Raw genomic sequence first — 15,880 nt, forward strand, 5'->3', positions numbered from 1 at the left:
TTATTCATGAAGAACAACTTTAAATTACTCACTTTCAACATCTGATGTTGGACATTCAATGCACTGTATCTGCTATTGGAATCTTGCTGTAAATTGGAAAAAAAAAAGTCAACAAAAGGAAACTAATCTGGTTCTCTTGCTAAAGACAGCTTCAAGGTCCTAATAAAAGATTTTCATTTATTTCACATGTATAAGATAAAACGTATTCTATGCTTGAAACCGGATGTCTCTAGGGCTACCTCTCTATTTAATAGCAGAAATAAAATTTTCATATTCTCATAGGTTTGCTAGATTTTAGAGAAGAAAATGTGGGACACTGAATCATAAAATGAAAGGATGACAGGGCCCTTAAAGAGATAATTGAGCTCTGCCTCTCATAGTCTGAAGAACCAAGCAAGGCCCAGACACAGGGAGGAACTGGTGAGACACATGATCACTGCACATGGCTAATACCTTGCGCTGGGTGCTGCAGGCAAGGGGGGAAAGGGAACATGTCAACTGCACCCCAGGTATCACAAGCTCAGCATGACTTAAGGGAGGGAAGAGAACAGATACGTTCCTTCTCTCATTTTTGGTGGGTAAGAAACTCAACATAGATGGATTTTACCACAGAATGGGAAATGAAGATAGGCCAAGGACCAGGCCCAGGGCAAATGCTTCATTAAGCAGTAGAGTCAGGGCCAGAACCTGAGCTTAAGCCTGTGGCTCATCTGCATGTTCAGGTCCATGTTTCAGGGGCGCAGCTCTGGGGTCCAGTGGAGCATCTGCATGTAGGGGCCTCACACACTGCCACCATCCTGGGCAGCCACATCTAGTCAGTATACAAAAGACACCTGGAATGTTCCCTCCCTTCACTATTATGATTTACCTATACCCAACACACCCCTGCTTTTCTCCATCACCAACACAAGTATATTTTTAAGTATGTTTTTTCTTATGCTCACAGCTTCTAAAATAAGCTATATTTTTGCTTTATCATTTTATTTCACTGCTTTATGACTTTAACTTACAAAGAAAATCACATTACAAAATGTAGAATAGATTGCACATGGTCTTGGCTAAGGTTTTAAAATCAAGTAAGAATTGAAAGCTGAAGGCCTCCTAGGCAATTCAAAGAACTGACTTTTCTCAGTTTTAATACCCCCAAACACTAGCGTTTTATTCAACTAAGGCTTGTATATTTTTCTTGGAGTAAGAGAATGACTTGCTTTTCTCTAGTAAATTTGGACTTTACCAATATTTTTAAATGCCAATATCATTCCTTCCTTCCTTTATTCATTGCACAATTGTGTTTAAATGCCAACTCTAGGCCAGGTCTTGTGTTAGATTACACTTGCAAAACCTAAGCAAAGCATGACATCCTATAACAAGAGACCCAATAAACAAATAAATGAGTGAATAAAAATAATCTTCTCTGCATTGTTAAACATTGAAGCTATTCTCAGTTTACCACTATCATCAATAATGTGATAAGTAAAGGTAAATTTTAAAAAAAACATATTTTAAGAACGTCCTCTTAGAGTTTTTTGGATAGTAAAAGAAAAAAAAAATTCTGTCAATCCTACAATCCTAGTGATCAACAGAATGAAATATTTTGCAATTGTATTTCTCTTTCCTTCAAGTTTCATGAAAACAAATTAAGGGAAGAAAAAACAAAAGCAAGCAAACAAAAAACACTTACCCTTCCTTTATTTAGTGTTTCTTGTGCTTCTAATTTATAAACAAGGAAATCTAGGAGACAAAATGGAGAAAATAGAGTATAAACTCATTCACTGTGGAACTGTAAAACATCTAGAAGAATAAAGGCAAACCACTCAGACTTGCAAAAATGTTTTAGGTTTAAATCAATCTACTTGATGATTTATATACTTTATACTACCCTCTGAATGCTTTAGAAAATTTTGAAGAAAACATTACAGTCTTCTTCCTTACCTTGTAGTTGTAAATCCTGCATCAACAAAATTCACATTAAAACCAATTGATTAAAAGTGCACTTAGAATCTCTCTGTGGTTAATTTGTTTTGAAATTGAGGGGGGAAATACTTGCACATCTGAAGACAAGGGTGATTTATGGCTACCCTCTAGATGGCATACTAAAATTCTTCAAGCCCTAAAAAGAGAAATCAAGCCATCCAAGCCATCTTTAGTGCTCTGAAAACTTTATTATCCACTAGATGGCTCTATAAAATCACTCTGCATTTGAAGACAAGAAGACTCAATCCTCTCAGAGCACTGTAATGATGTTAACTTCTGTTCTTCACATAGGCCCAACTGAAAGGTCAGCCAAGCTCCCAACCAATTCAAACCTCCCCGATCGCCTTTCTACCCTACCAAGGGTTCAGACAGAATACTGACTCTGTTTTCAAAATTTATCACAAAACATGAATAACTAAAAATAAGACTGTACTTTAACTTCAAGCCATGAGCTGGATGAGGGCTGTGCATTATAGGAAAATCCTAACAAAAATCAACAGCATTGCCTAAAACCTGCATACAACGCTACTTTTTCAAACTGAACCAATCAGCTGTGCCAATAAAGGGTTTCAGGGATTAAAAAAGAAATATTTAATTCAAAAGACAGCAGATAGTGTGATTGATTCATTGTATTATACATGGGTATCTGTATGTCTCTCAAAAGTGTTATCTACTGAATAAGGCTTGCTGTCCCCCACCATCTGGGACAGAAGTTCCAGGTGTTGGTAATATATCTATGTAACATTCAGATAAAAAGTCATTTACTTCTGAAATAATACACATAACCAATATATAAACTACCTTGAGGTGGCACAAACAAAACGAAAGATTCCAAATGTAATCTCAAGCAGGAATAGCTGCACAATGCTTAGCATATCTCTTTCTCTATCTAGAACACTGATTTCAAGTTGATTTGAAAAATATTTCAGCCAAAAAATAAATAAATAAAAGTCATAATCAAGCCCATGATGCTTTAAAATTGTACGAAAAGTACAGAAGACACATGGCACAATTTACTTACCCTCCTTTGCTTTCTTATGTTCAAGTCTTTCCTTTTGCAAGGATTTCTCTAATCTTGATCTATGTTCGTACACAACTGCAAAGAGAAGAGTTAAAAGTTTTTCTTCAAAGAATTAGAAATTCTACAATAATAATGACATCTGTTCAAAACAGGAAGAACGCAGTGTAGGGCCCTTACACAATTATAATAAAAACAAATGCATTATACGTTCTATTTTCTTGATAAGGGATAAACATATTAAGACACATAATTATTGGCTGACTCCCAGACAGTGTCCCCTTTTCTAGAGTAAATACTCTGATACATCTGCTTTCTTTGCCAGAAACTGTTTCTTCCCCTGTCTTCAAATGCAGGTTATCTCTGTGAGGTTCACTATCTCTTTCTAGCCAACAATGTCCACCTTCTTACCCTCAACCACCACCTGCAGATCAGCTGTCCCCACATTTTTATTTCCTGCTCTCACCTGTGTTAGCCACTATATTTCCACCCAGATCTCTCCTCAGTACTACAAAACCAACATGATCTTCATCTGAGCAGAGACTGCCTGGACCAACCTTGTCAGGAAACCTTGGCAGCACGCCACTGGGGTGAAAGAGAAGGTGCAGTCCCACCCTGGCCTAAGTCAAGGCAAACAGGTAAGAGAAGCATAGAGCTGGAGTGGGGAGGGACTCTCCAAAGAACCCATAAAAGAGCCCACAAAAGAATGAGTCAGGTCTATCAGCTGCCAAGGCCCAAAGAAGTCAATGGCAACAGAGGTCAGTTCTGTAAGACCCTCTGTCCTCCCCGCCCACCCATCTACTCTGCAGAGGCCAGGGATGCCGGTGAGCACAGGCAGTGTGTTGGGGGAACCAGGGAGAAACTGAACCCAGCTCTCTTCCCTGCTGCAGGCTTCATGACTGCAGGAAGCAGAAGCTGCAAGAGAGGGAAAAGCCCAACTTTGAATGAACCAAGTGTTTTTAATGACACGGGACCAGACAGAAAAACTGCCAAACGGACACTGTGTGGGTATAAGCCACTGAATGTTATGTTTTGTTTTTTCGAATCTGAGAAAAGCAGAAGCAGCAGCTAAGTCTGTCTTAGGCTTCACCCATGAACAGAAAACTTGGCCGCCTGAGTGGTTGGAACAGGCAATGAGGGGACATGGGGAGAGGATGGATTACATTTCTGATGTACCCTTTGGATCCTGTTTGTTCAGCATTGTGTAAGCATGATCTCATTCCCTGGCATGTGAGGCCAAACCCGTTATTCCATTCTTTTACCAGACCTGAGCTCCATGGCATTCCATGATTTCACCATCAATCACCAGCTGACAGGTATGATACACACAACTTCCCCAATGCTACCGGCTGCTGCCAAAGTCATCATGGTCCCAGCAATTCGCCTCCCCAGCCCTACTCTCCGCTTGTGCTGCTAAAGGGATTCTCCTGCCCTTTTCCCTCGATCTCAGCTGCCATTTCCCAGCAACTGCCACTCTTTTTCCACCACAGCCACCATCTCCTGGATCCTCCACCTTCTCCCACACTGCATCTCGTCCTGTCGTCCCACATAAGCCTCCCTTTCCTGGGGTTCCACATGCAGCTCTCACAGACCCTGTGCCTACTAGCACCCCTGCTAACATCTCTGCCAAAACACCTGGGACTCCTGTGACCACACAAACTGGCCTGATGCAGTCCCCGATGGCATGAATCCTCAGCCAATCACCAAAATAAGCCCTGCCCCATTTCCGTCCTTTACCAGGCTGCCTATTTGATTCACAAGACATCCTTTTCCCTCATTATTACTACAAAGGGATTCAATACAACCCCACATGTATGGGGTCCCTACCTGGACTAAAATTCCAGTGTTGGGAAACCACATTTTTTTCAAACATTTATATGTGTGGTCCTGGGTCAATTCCAAAAGCCTGTTGAAATCAAAAGATTTCCTGGATTGCTACTAATATCCTCATCTTGAATGATTTGGTGGATAAACAGACAAAGGATAAAGATTAACACTATACAGGTTCAGTAAGCCAAGCCCTAAACTGTACGCTCATTCCACGACAGGGAACATAAGGGGAATTAAATACTAAATTAAAATACTATCATGATACAACAGAAACAAGAATAGGCTGCTACAGAAACACCTAAGCTGCCCAGCTGGGCGCAAAAACACTGCGTCTCTCCTAATCCACTGGCCAAAGGTCTTATGGTCTGGGTAGAAAGCTGTAGGAACATAAGCAAGAAGGTGAAAAGGGAATCTGAAGCCAAGCACTGAGGCACACCCATGTAAGTCCAGCTACTGGGAGGCCGAGGCAGGAATGTCAGAAGTTCAAGACCAACCCGGGCAACTTAGCAAGACCTTATCTCAAAATAAATAAAAAAGGACTGGGGATGTTGATCAGTGTTAGAGCAGTTGCCTAGTATGTGCCAGGACCTGAGTTCTAGTCCCAGTTCTGGAAAGAAAAAAGGAAAGAAAAGGGAATCTGGGTATAGTAGGTGACATTACAGACTGGACTTCAGCAAGCATGTGCTTCATTTTTAAAGGACAAAACAGGCAAGATCTTGCTGAAACAGCTGAAGCAGAAGCAATGGGTCCCAAGTCTAGGGGCTTCTGAATGGGAGGTCACCCATTAAGGGGGAAACAGCCCCAGCACAGCAATACCATGATGATGGCGATGATGATAAAGAGCAGGACAGTCAAGAGGCATATGTGAGGGCTGGGGTGCTCATCACCCACCCCCAGCAACCTCGGGTTCTAAATGTTAAACATTATTATGGAAAGCTAAGGATAGAGAAAAAACTGAATTTAAAATCTTGTGAAGTTATTTACTTAGTAAAATAAGGCAGCAAAGTGTGTTTCCAGGGAACCAGGTAGTGACGATTTTTGACTGAGGAAGCAGACAACTCATCAGTGTGATTTCATCCTCAAAGAGAATAGAGTCCACCAGATTGGATCAAGCAGAGAGGGAGCACGGGGGATTCAGGTGGAGTGTGCTGCAGAGAGGTAGGAGATGGTGTTTCAGTCTGTATTCTCTTCCCTGGAATTCAGTCAAAAAGATAATGTGCAACCTAGGTCCAAAGGACCCATTTATCAAGTTGAACCATACAACTGTCTCTGACAGTCTCATTCTCAATGGGAATTTACACATTCAACATATTAGCAGCAGTGTGTCTGGAGAGCCAGGAGACTCTAGGATACTTACTTAAAAACTGTCATAAATAACTCACATAAAGCCTGTGCAATGCCCCCCCACCCCCCATGGAGGCATGTTTGGGCACTCTGGTAAGGATTCAAAGATCCTGGGAAATCTGAAACACATGCATGACTACACAGTCACATCACTAATTATAAGGTCTAAGGCCAGACAAATGTGATTTTTGCAAATATGGTAGGAAAAAAAAAGATGTGGTAAACAGGAATGAAGAATATATGAAGAAACCATGAGGTAATTGCACTATTAATAATGTCTCGCTCAGAACTGGCCAAGCCATTATTTCAGCAGCAGCTTCTAGTCCTGATGTAATATAACTTAAGAAGTCAGACTTGGCTTGAGGGTTGGAGGATACCACACTGCAGGAAGAGGAAAGAGCAGAGCAGCAAAGAGTGATGGAAATGTGGAGACGCACTGTTCTTCATCACTCTCAGGAGAAAGAGAAATAGAAAAAGAGGCCTTAAATATAAGCTGAGGAAGGCACATTAGGTAAAGGGCAGCAGAGTGGAAACCAACCCCGGGTTAAAAAGTCTAGAAAGAAGGGGGAAGCGGAGCACAGAGGGGAGAGGCAGGTGGTAATGTAATGGCTAAGAGCACAGACCTGTGCCTGAGTTCAAATCCCAGATTCATTTTTTATGGGGTGAGCTGCTGAATTTCTTAGCATCCGAGTTTCCTTTTAGGGTCTATAGGGATAATAACATTACCTGTTTCTTCAAATGCATACCAGAGTTAAATAAGTGAATATGCAGGAAGTCCTCAACTTCTGATTCTTTGACCTCATAATGGTACAAAGCAATATACACTTAGTGCATACAGTACTTTGAATTTTTATTTATACAGTGGCTGGTGATAGGTGACTGAACATTCTCTTGCAATGCTGGGCAGAGGTGGAAAGCGGCAGCTCAGCCAGCCAAGTGACTGAACACCCCACACTCTGCAGTGTACCCTGCTGCCAATTTATGAATTTCAGAAGGTTAGCTATATGAAATGCCTTTTCAACTTATAATACTTTCAACTTATTAGTTTATCAGGACATAACCCTATCATACATGGGGGAACACTCATATATTAAGTGCACAGAACACTGCCTGACACACAGTGAACAATATAAAATACTGAAGTTTTTTAACCTATCTATTGGCTTAAAAGTGCAAGAGAATGCAGGTCACAATGGTACTCTGGAGGCTGGGGCAGGACAATTCCAAGTTTGAGGCCAGCCTCAGCAATTCAGCAAGGCCCTCAGCAACACAAACCCTGTCTCAAAATAAAAAAATAAAAAGGGATGGGGATGTAGTTCAATGGTAGGGGTCCCCTGGGTTAAATCTTGGGTACCAAAAAAAAAAAAAAAAAAAAGAAAAGAAAAAAATGTACAAGAGAAGGAATCAAACGATCTCTCATAAGTCCTTCCCATCTTATATTTAAAGTTTAATAAAAAACAAAGAACACACACATATTACCATATATACACTGACTTGAATGGCAATAATATGGTTCTGTTTTCTTTTACTTACAAAAATTCCCCTGTAAATAGAGAAGCAAATAAACATCCCCATAGCTCATTAAGCCTGTAAGCCTTTTTTTTTTTTAAATAAAAACTGGAGAGTAAAACAGACCAAATAGAATCTTTGTGTCCTTATAGTACTTCTAGAAAATTTCACTATTTAAACACACACGCTCACACGCACACCCTTAATTTCTTTTACTAACATTTTTCAGGCTTTTAGAGTGGCAATTTATCTAGCTAGGTTTACTGTTGCACTTAGAAGGAGGATTGCTAATCAATCCTTGTCACCGATCTCTGTTTTTCTATTTATACTATGGAGTCAAGGGTATCAGTCAAGATGAACTAATGCTGCTAGATACTCTACGACAAAAAAATGGTATATAATGAGTATTCTCACAGCACCGAACGAGCCTAAGGAAAAATAAGTATAAAAACAATGGCTCAATCTCAGTGTTCAAGTTATTTAATGCAAAGTTAGACTGCAACAGGAATAGGATCTGAAACACAAGCATTTATAAGAAAAATATGAAAATCCATAATACTCATTTCCTCCCCTGCTTACTGAAAAATGAATATAATTTTTTCCATGCAGTGAAGAATGGAAAGAGGTTTTATTTCCTCTTAAAAAACACTCAGGAGTTTTAAAAACATGCCAGCTTCCTGCAGCAATTTTCCATTTTAGCTCTGACTTCCATCTGAAAGCCACAAAAGAAATTAGCTGTATATATTCACTTGCGGGCAAAATAGGCATTTATGCCAGTTCAGAGCAAAGTGCTCCAATTCAGAATTAGAATGTGACATTCCAAAATTAGGCAGAAATCACTGCTAAGTCCCTTAACACCTGAAGCCAAGGGACCGCAATGTTTCTTTGGCGGCAGTGACAACCCATGGAACTTTGCTTTCAGTTCAGACTACAATCTGATGTTTTTATCTTTACAAAGCAAACAAGTGACCCAGGCTTGGCATCAAAGTCACATCAAGATCTGGAAGCAACTTTATCATCTCTGTGTGATCAAAGTTAAAACAAACCCATCTGTGCTTTGGAGAACTCTGGCTGAGGAAAGTACCAGAGCAAGAAGGATGACCCCTCCCTCCCAAACTAAAAAGAAAAAAATAAAAAAGGCACATAAAGGAAATCAATACACACAGTTCCCAGAACCCAACAATTTTAGGTTTGGGAGGTTTATTAGGCCTAAAGGCCTATATATTTGTTACAGTCTTTAAGAAAAACTTTGGGTTATGGTTCTGGTAGCCGGAAGTGGGGTGGATGCCAGGCACAGGTCCACCCCTCCTCCACAGAACAGTGTGCTGGTGATTCAACATGAAGACAACAAAACAGATACATTTTTTCCATCTATCTTTTCTTCCTTTCATAATTTTACTTCAAGTCTAAGAAAGAAGACAGGAGATGGCCTTAGAAAAAAAAATAAAACAAATAAATAAAAGAAAAAAGGAAGCAGACAAGTATTGCCATTTCAAGGCTCATACTAGGTTCTTCCTGCAGCCCCCGGTGGTAGGGAAGGAAGGGGATCCTCAGGCACAGCCTGCTCTACACCCTCTTCATGGCTCACTGTGGTCCTTCACAGATGACTCCAAACTTTATTAAGTCCAGCTTTTATTTCTCACTCAGTCCTGTCTCACAATGCTATGCTCTGGATCTGGAATGTACCCTAAAGGTTATGTGAAAGGCTTAGTTCCCAGGGTGGTGCTACTTGGAGGTGGTGGAACCACTAGAAGGCAAGGCCTACCAAGAGCTTCTTAGGTCATTGGCGATATGTCTTCAAAGAAGATTTTTGGACCTCACCCACCACCCCTTTCCTTTTTTTCTGCTGTTCTCTATCTCATGTTGTAAGCAATTTTCTTCTGCCATGCACTGCCACCACAATGGGCTGCCCTGTTACATTCCCAAAAAAATGGAACCAAAGAATGGATTATGAATGGGAACCTCCCAGACTATGAACCAAAATAAACCTTTCTTTTTTACAAGTTAATTACCTCAAGTACTTTGTTGTAGTGACAGAAAGTTAACTGACACACACAACCTTTCCAATCTCCTTCACAATTTATAGCTGAATTCAATTATTAACAACACTTCATGTTCAAGGCCAGGATGGGGCAACCCCTCCCAATTCATATGCTGAGTGAAACCAAAAGCCTTCACAAGGCTTTACCCACTGTTCATCCTGTTCTGGCTTCACGGCCTCCTTACTCCCTGAACATGCCAGAAATCACTGCCCATACTGCCTTTTCCTTGGGTTTCCACTATGTCTTCTCCAGGTATCTAAAAGACTAGATTCCTCACTTCTGTCAAATTTTTACTAAAAAGACATCTTCCTGCTAAGGACCACCTCTCCAATATTGCAATCTGCCTCCCACCTTCAAAATTTCCAATCTCTTTTCCTACTTAATTTTTCTAACACTGATTACTATCTACTACATATTTTGCTTATTTGTTGTATGCTTATCCCACTAGAAAAGAAGCTTGAGACTGAAACAAAAGCTTCTCATTTGCTCAATTTCATTTTGATACCCCTGGTGCACTACTAGATCACAGGCATTCTATAGATGTTGGATGGATGAATGAATGAGAGAGAGAATAAATGAACAAACTACCAGCCTTGTAGCCTGGGACTGGCTGACTCCTTTTCTTCTCCTTTGTATGTCAGGTCCCCATTACTGCATCAGTCCCCATCCCTCAGTTCTTAATAGCTAATGGTACTCAATAATATTTATTCAATGAACAAATGTATTTTGAAGACTGTTTGTTCTTTCCTTCCTGTGTCTGCCATCATTTATGCCCCAGCATTCCTAACTGAATTCCTACACTGCCTGGCTCATTAGTACTCATACATCCCAGAGAACAGACAGATAACAAAATAGAGATTAAATATAAATTCATCTGTTGATGTATAGGCTCATAAGATTAGCATTACTTAAATCACAGCCCTGAAATATAGATGCTTTCAGAATGTTGAAAGAAAAAAAAAAAAAAAAAAGAACAGTCTGATTAGATACTTCTCTACTGCATGGCAATTGCAGTATTTTTTTTTTTTAAACTGCACAATAAAGTTCCTATAATAGTTCACACAAATGTCTATTTTTAAGTTTGCTAATGCATACAGTCTATGAACTAGTTTAAGGGGAAATTTTAACCATGATTTGAATTGGTGCTTAACTGCCTCTTCTATTTTAAATAAAAATATACTTGGGCTTTTCCCCCATGCACTCTCTAATTGAGATTCGGATTTTTCCAGCAAGGGCTGTACTAGCTGACTTAGGATATATTTGTTGCACTAGTTTTCTTTCTGGCATTCTTTCAAGTGTTGAGCCACTAATAATCATTCTGATTTTCAGACACAATCTATTCACTCTGGGGAAAGGATTCTTCTCTCAACAGCACAGAGCTACTGTATTACAGCCCAACATGTTCCAGACACCCTGGGAAACACCAAGGTGTAGGAGTTACTCTTACAAAGGCTTACAATCAATCAATTTAAGTTGTCAGAAGAGGCTAAGACAGGTAAGACAGAAGATGATTATAGAGATCACCAAAGGTTAGGCAGGCTGGGACGAAGCAATGGTTGGCTGAGCCAGCACATTTTACTAACTGAATCTGTTAGAGTGCTGAGGGGAAAATATGCTCCTGTCCCATGACAATGCTTCACTCTAGAAAGCAAAGCTATATACTTCAAGTCATGCAGGACTGCATAGGTATATACAGGTTAGGAAGGCAGGGACACAGAGTAATAACAGCCAGTTATTCTAAGGTTAGATATTATCAATAGACCTGTGTGGCAGAGGTAAGATTTTATCTGAAGAGCCTATAGTATTTCAGGAACGAATGCAGGAGAGAAAGGAGAGGAAATGGAGAGGGGGAAGAGACAGAAGGAAGTTTCCTGGTCCCACAGACTGACACAAGGGTGTGTTAAGAATACCCTTAGGATGAGCTAAATATGCAAAGGCACACTATCTTTACAATGCATCTATGAATTTATGCATATATTCTTCAAAACTGATATGCTTGAATCAAACAAAAAAGGACATTTAATTTTCATTAGTCATCTGATATTCCTCCCCCCCATGGAAACCTACTTCTAAGAATACTTTAAGAAATGCTAGCAAGGAGGGAACATCCTAAAATTTAGTGCTCAAGTATCAACCCTTAAATGATTTTTCTATTGTATTGCAGAGAACACCCACATGCAGGTCAGAATGAACCTGGCTACCGCTGGCTTTTCCATCAAATCAATGCAGCAGTAAACAAGCATTCCCACCTTTATCGCCTTCATCACCTTCAATTTCAAGTTTTTACTTCAACATGTGAAAACGGGCAACATATCTTGGAAAAGGTTTTCATAAAATTCTGGCTTATAAAGAGATACTATTTAAGGTCTTTTATCTCTATTACATCCTGAATATTTCATTTAACAAATCAAATATTTAAGTGAGCACTCAGTATGTCCGGGCATTTAAAAAAAAAAGCAGTTTTTGAGGAGTTTATATACTGACAGAGAGATACAGATGATAACGAATAAACAACAAATAATATATAAGAATGTAATTGGTGCCACGGGTAGTGGGGGAGAAAAAAATATAAAAGACACAGAAGGAGACTGGAGGTATGGAGAGGGTGAACCAGGTTTCATTTTTAAATAGATGGCGAGGGCAGGTCTCACTGAAGAGACATTTGAGCCAAACCTGAAAAAGTGAAGCAGCTGGTTTCACAGGCAGCAAGGAGACAAGTGCTCCAGGGAGAGGGAGCAGCCCACGCAGAGGCCCTACAGCACCAGCATTCCTGGGATGTTCCAAGAGAAGCAGTGAGGTCAGTGGGGTCAGTGTGCCTGGGGCAGAGCCACCTTCCAAAGCACAGGGTGAAGGAGGGGAAAGGGCAGGTATCTGTGGGTCTTGCGGGGCTTGTGATGACTTGGGCTCTGACTTGCAGAGAAATGGAGAACTCTTGCAGAGTCCTGAGCAGAAATGCAATGCTGACTTCACAGTAATCAGTTCGACTGAATGGGTCCAAGGTGCTAACAGGGAAAGTAATTAGGAGGGGCCCTCTACAAGGGTCCAGCCTGAGGAAAGGTCGCAGCAGGACCAGAGGGGAGGTGATGACAAGCTCAGGTTCTACATGGGCGCTGAAGAGCAGTTCACTGAGCATTCTCGGCTGACATGGAGAAGGTTGCTGGTACCACAGGTTTGTGAGGAAGATCAGGAATAAGAACTTATTTATTATTCAGTGATGAACTCAGTCTGGAAATGTCAAGTTAGACTCCCAGAGAAACGATGACACTAGAGGAAGGACGGGAAAACCTAGACAGCGGGGAAAATGTGTAAGAGCACCAAGACCAAAACAAAATTCTTCAGACCTTCCTGAAGATGAGTATAATCTGTATCTGCTGAAATCATAAGCTCCTGGGCCTCAACCCAAATCAACTGCATCCAAATTTCCAGAAAGAAGGCCCAGCACTCTTGAGTGTTTAGCAAGTATGCTGCACCCACTGCTGTGGACATTTACAGGGGAATTCTGCCAACACTGGAGTCAGCACAGAGTTTACCACAGAGCTGACAGGAAGGTGGTGACACAGTCAGGGGCAGAACCAATGAGTTGGTGCTAAAAATGACTTAACTGGATCTATGTGATTATCAAAAAGAGCTCTAAGTGTGTAGAAGACAGAGCAGAGAATCTAAGAGAGAACACAGTTTCACAAAATAATTAGGAGGTTGCCACAATGCAAAAGATAAAATAAAAATAAGCCCAAAGGAAGGTTAAATTTCCTTTTGCCCAAATATAAGAAGATCTTCAGTTTTGCCAACATGCCAATGACACACTCTTGTAAAAATGTTGATTTTTTTTTTTTCTAAACGGAATATACAAAACTTTAGGGAAGTGAAAAAAAAAGTGGGACAAAGAAGATGAACAGGTATATTTTAATAAATGTTTTTTAAAAGATATTTTAATGGCCATCAAATGTATGAAAGTTTCAATTAGTCATCAGAGAAATGCCAACTGCAATCGCGGTGCAATACCACTATTTTCTCATCAAAATATAAAAGTGACAGAAAACAAACTGAGAGCAAGAACGTGCAGGAGGAAGCTCATGCCTTGCTGACGAATGTAAACTGTTCTCACCATTACAGAAAACTGTTTGCAAGTGTTTTTCAGAGCTGCTGAGGGCACACCTTGACTCATAAATCCCACTCCCAGGCATCCACTCAACCGAACACTTGACATTGATTCACCAAAAGTCACATAGGAGAGTTTTAATAGCAGCAGTGTTTACAACAGTCCCCAACTGGAACCACCCCAAGTACCTATCACAGTATAATGAATCCGTTGAAGCTGTTCAAAACCTGAAACACCACCCAGCCAGGTGAACAAATGCACTGTAACCACCTAGATGAATCCCACCAACGAAACCTCAAGGAGAAAAGCCAGACAGCAGAGTGCGACTTACTCAAGGATTCTATTTATGAAAAGTTAGAAAACAAGCAAACCTCATTTATGGTGACAGAAGACAAGCTACTGTTTATGCTGTGCATGTGGCGGAGGCCCAGGCAATGACGGGAAGACAGAAAGAGGGAACATTTTGGGGCAGTGGTGGTGTTTTGATTCTTGGTGTGAGCACTGGCTATGCTGTCTGCCTTGTAAAAACTCACTGAGCTGTACGCTGCTGATTTATGTACTTCTATGAATGTATGATTTGATAATTTGCCAAAAATTCAAGAGATTTATGATATAGCTACCTCTATATAAAGTCATGGCATTTGTTATTTTTAGTTACATAAATAAAATTATCTGTGAAATGTAATATAAAACACATTTAGATAGGTCCCTTTTTTCTATATATCTTTTAAAAACAATTTATTAAATTCTTCATATGGTTAATATCTATGTACACATCAACTTAAGTCATTTTTTTTCCTTCTTTGACCATTTTCTAGAGCACACTTCTCTATGCTTGAGATAAGGCATTTGGGGGACTACTGCCTGATGATGTGACGAAAACCAGGATGATTGCCATTTCCATTTGTTCCATAGGGGCATATTCATGCTTTTTCTATCACCAGCTCCTGAATGTATTGATTTTGTTTTTTGTTTGCTTGTTGTTGTAAAAAGCCTTGCTTACAAAGACATTTTGCATTTGCAATTGTGAGGACACAATCTTGGGAATAAATACCCACATTATTTTAAACAATACTGCAGTCTTTAAAAAAAGATTTTGTCAGGTGCCTTCCAGAAATATCTAACCACATTAAACAAGGTCATTTTGGGCTAATGTGTCTTCCTCACACAGTGCTCTGCTGTTTGAAATAAAGCAGTGAAGAAAGCAGCCAGCAATAGCGGAGGCTTTGTACTGATTCCAGTATGAGATGCCTTCTTTTTTGAGGGGGGATTTTGCAAAGAGAAAGGAAACTCACTTGTTATGTGCACATATACAGTAATCATTGACAGAGGAAGGGGAATGAACAGGAGCAAAATATGTTTAGGATACTGATTTAAAACGCAAAAGTGACTGATTCAAAGTACACTACAAAAACAGATTCAAGGATGGGTGAAATGTGGACCAAAGATCAAGGAAGATGAGGAGAAAGTACATCATTCGTTCCATTTTAGATGTGTTTCATGTTGAATGGGAATATCAAGGTAGCACAGAGGAGCATGGACACTAGTCTAAGTAATGTGCAGGCTACTGGCAGCTGAAAGGCCACTATGAGGAAGGTCTATGTTCCCCACCACTAACATGACTAAAACCAACACCGGACCCCCTGGAGTATATCCCTGTTTCCTCCACAGCCACCTAAAACATCCTGGCATCCGATGTCGATGTCCACCACTACCAGCTGCTCAACTGCTTCTGTTTACCACTGAGGAATCTTAGAACTGAGTTATAAGAAACTATAAAAAGTCTTCACTGGGGAGACAAAGTTGACAGTATATATCTAAAAACCTGCTTCACCAGCTTGACTGGGATTCTCAGTGAAAATCCTGTATTCTCATTTTTGGCAACTTGAAGCTCTCCTTTAGGACAACAATCTAAAAATTTGCAGACTTCAAAAAAAAAAAGTTTTAGGTTCACAACAAAATTGAAATAAAAGGTCAGAGATTTCCTTATGCCACCCTTCCCATTTAATTTTTTCCTTTTCTCATATTTGCTACAGAAAATGAATACTTTCCTGAGGGTTTAAA

The 15,880-nt window shown here is 40.2% G+C and overlaps 1 protein-coding gene across 5 annotated transcripts in view; it reads right to left on the bottom strand.

Moving 5' to 3' along the window:
* The window catches only part of Golim4 (golgi integral membrane protein 4), a 75,800-nt gene that overhangs the window by 31,503 nt on the left and 28,417 nt on the right, over positions 1 to 15,880 (bottom strand). For all 5 annotated transcript variants that reach the window (XM_046422950.2, XM_046422947.2, XM_046422948.2 and 2 more), the window contains exons 2-4: positions 2,996 to 3,070; positions 1,682 to 1,731; positions 33 to 86 (exon numbers count right to left, since the gene is read on the bottom strand). In XM_046422950.2, the coding sequence (XP_046278906.1) occupies positions 33 to 86; positions 1,682 to 1,731; positions 2,996 to 3,070 (179 nt within the window). The remainder of the gene's footprint in view (positions 1 to 32; positions 87 to 1,681; positions 1,732 to 2,995; positions 3,071 to 15,880) is intronic.

This window comes from Marmota monax, unplaced genomic scaffold, assembly GCF_021218885.2.
Source record: "Marmota monax isolate L192 unplaced genomic scaffold, Marmota_monax_Labrador192_F-V1.1 WCK01_AAM20220418_F8-fsc00110, whole genome shotgun sequence".
Classification (NCBI taxonomy): domain Eukaryota; kingdom Metazoa; phylum Chordata; class Mammalia; order Rodentia; family Sciuridae; genus Marmota; species Marmota monax.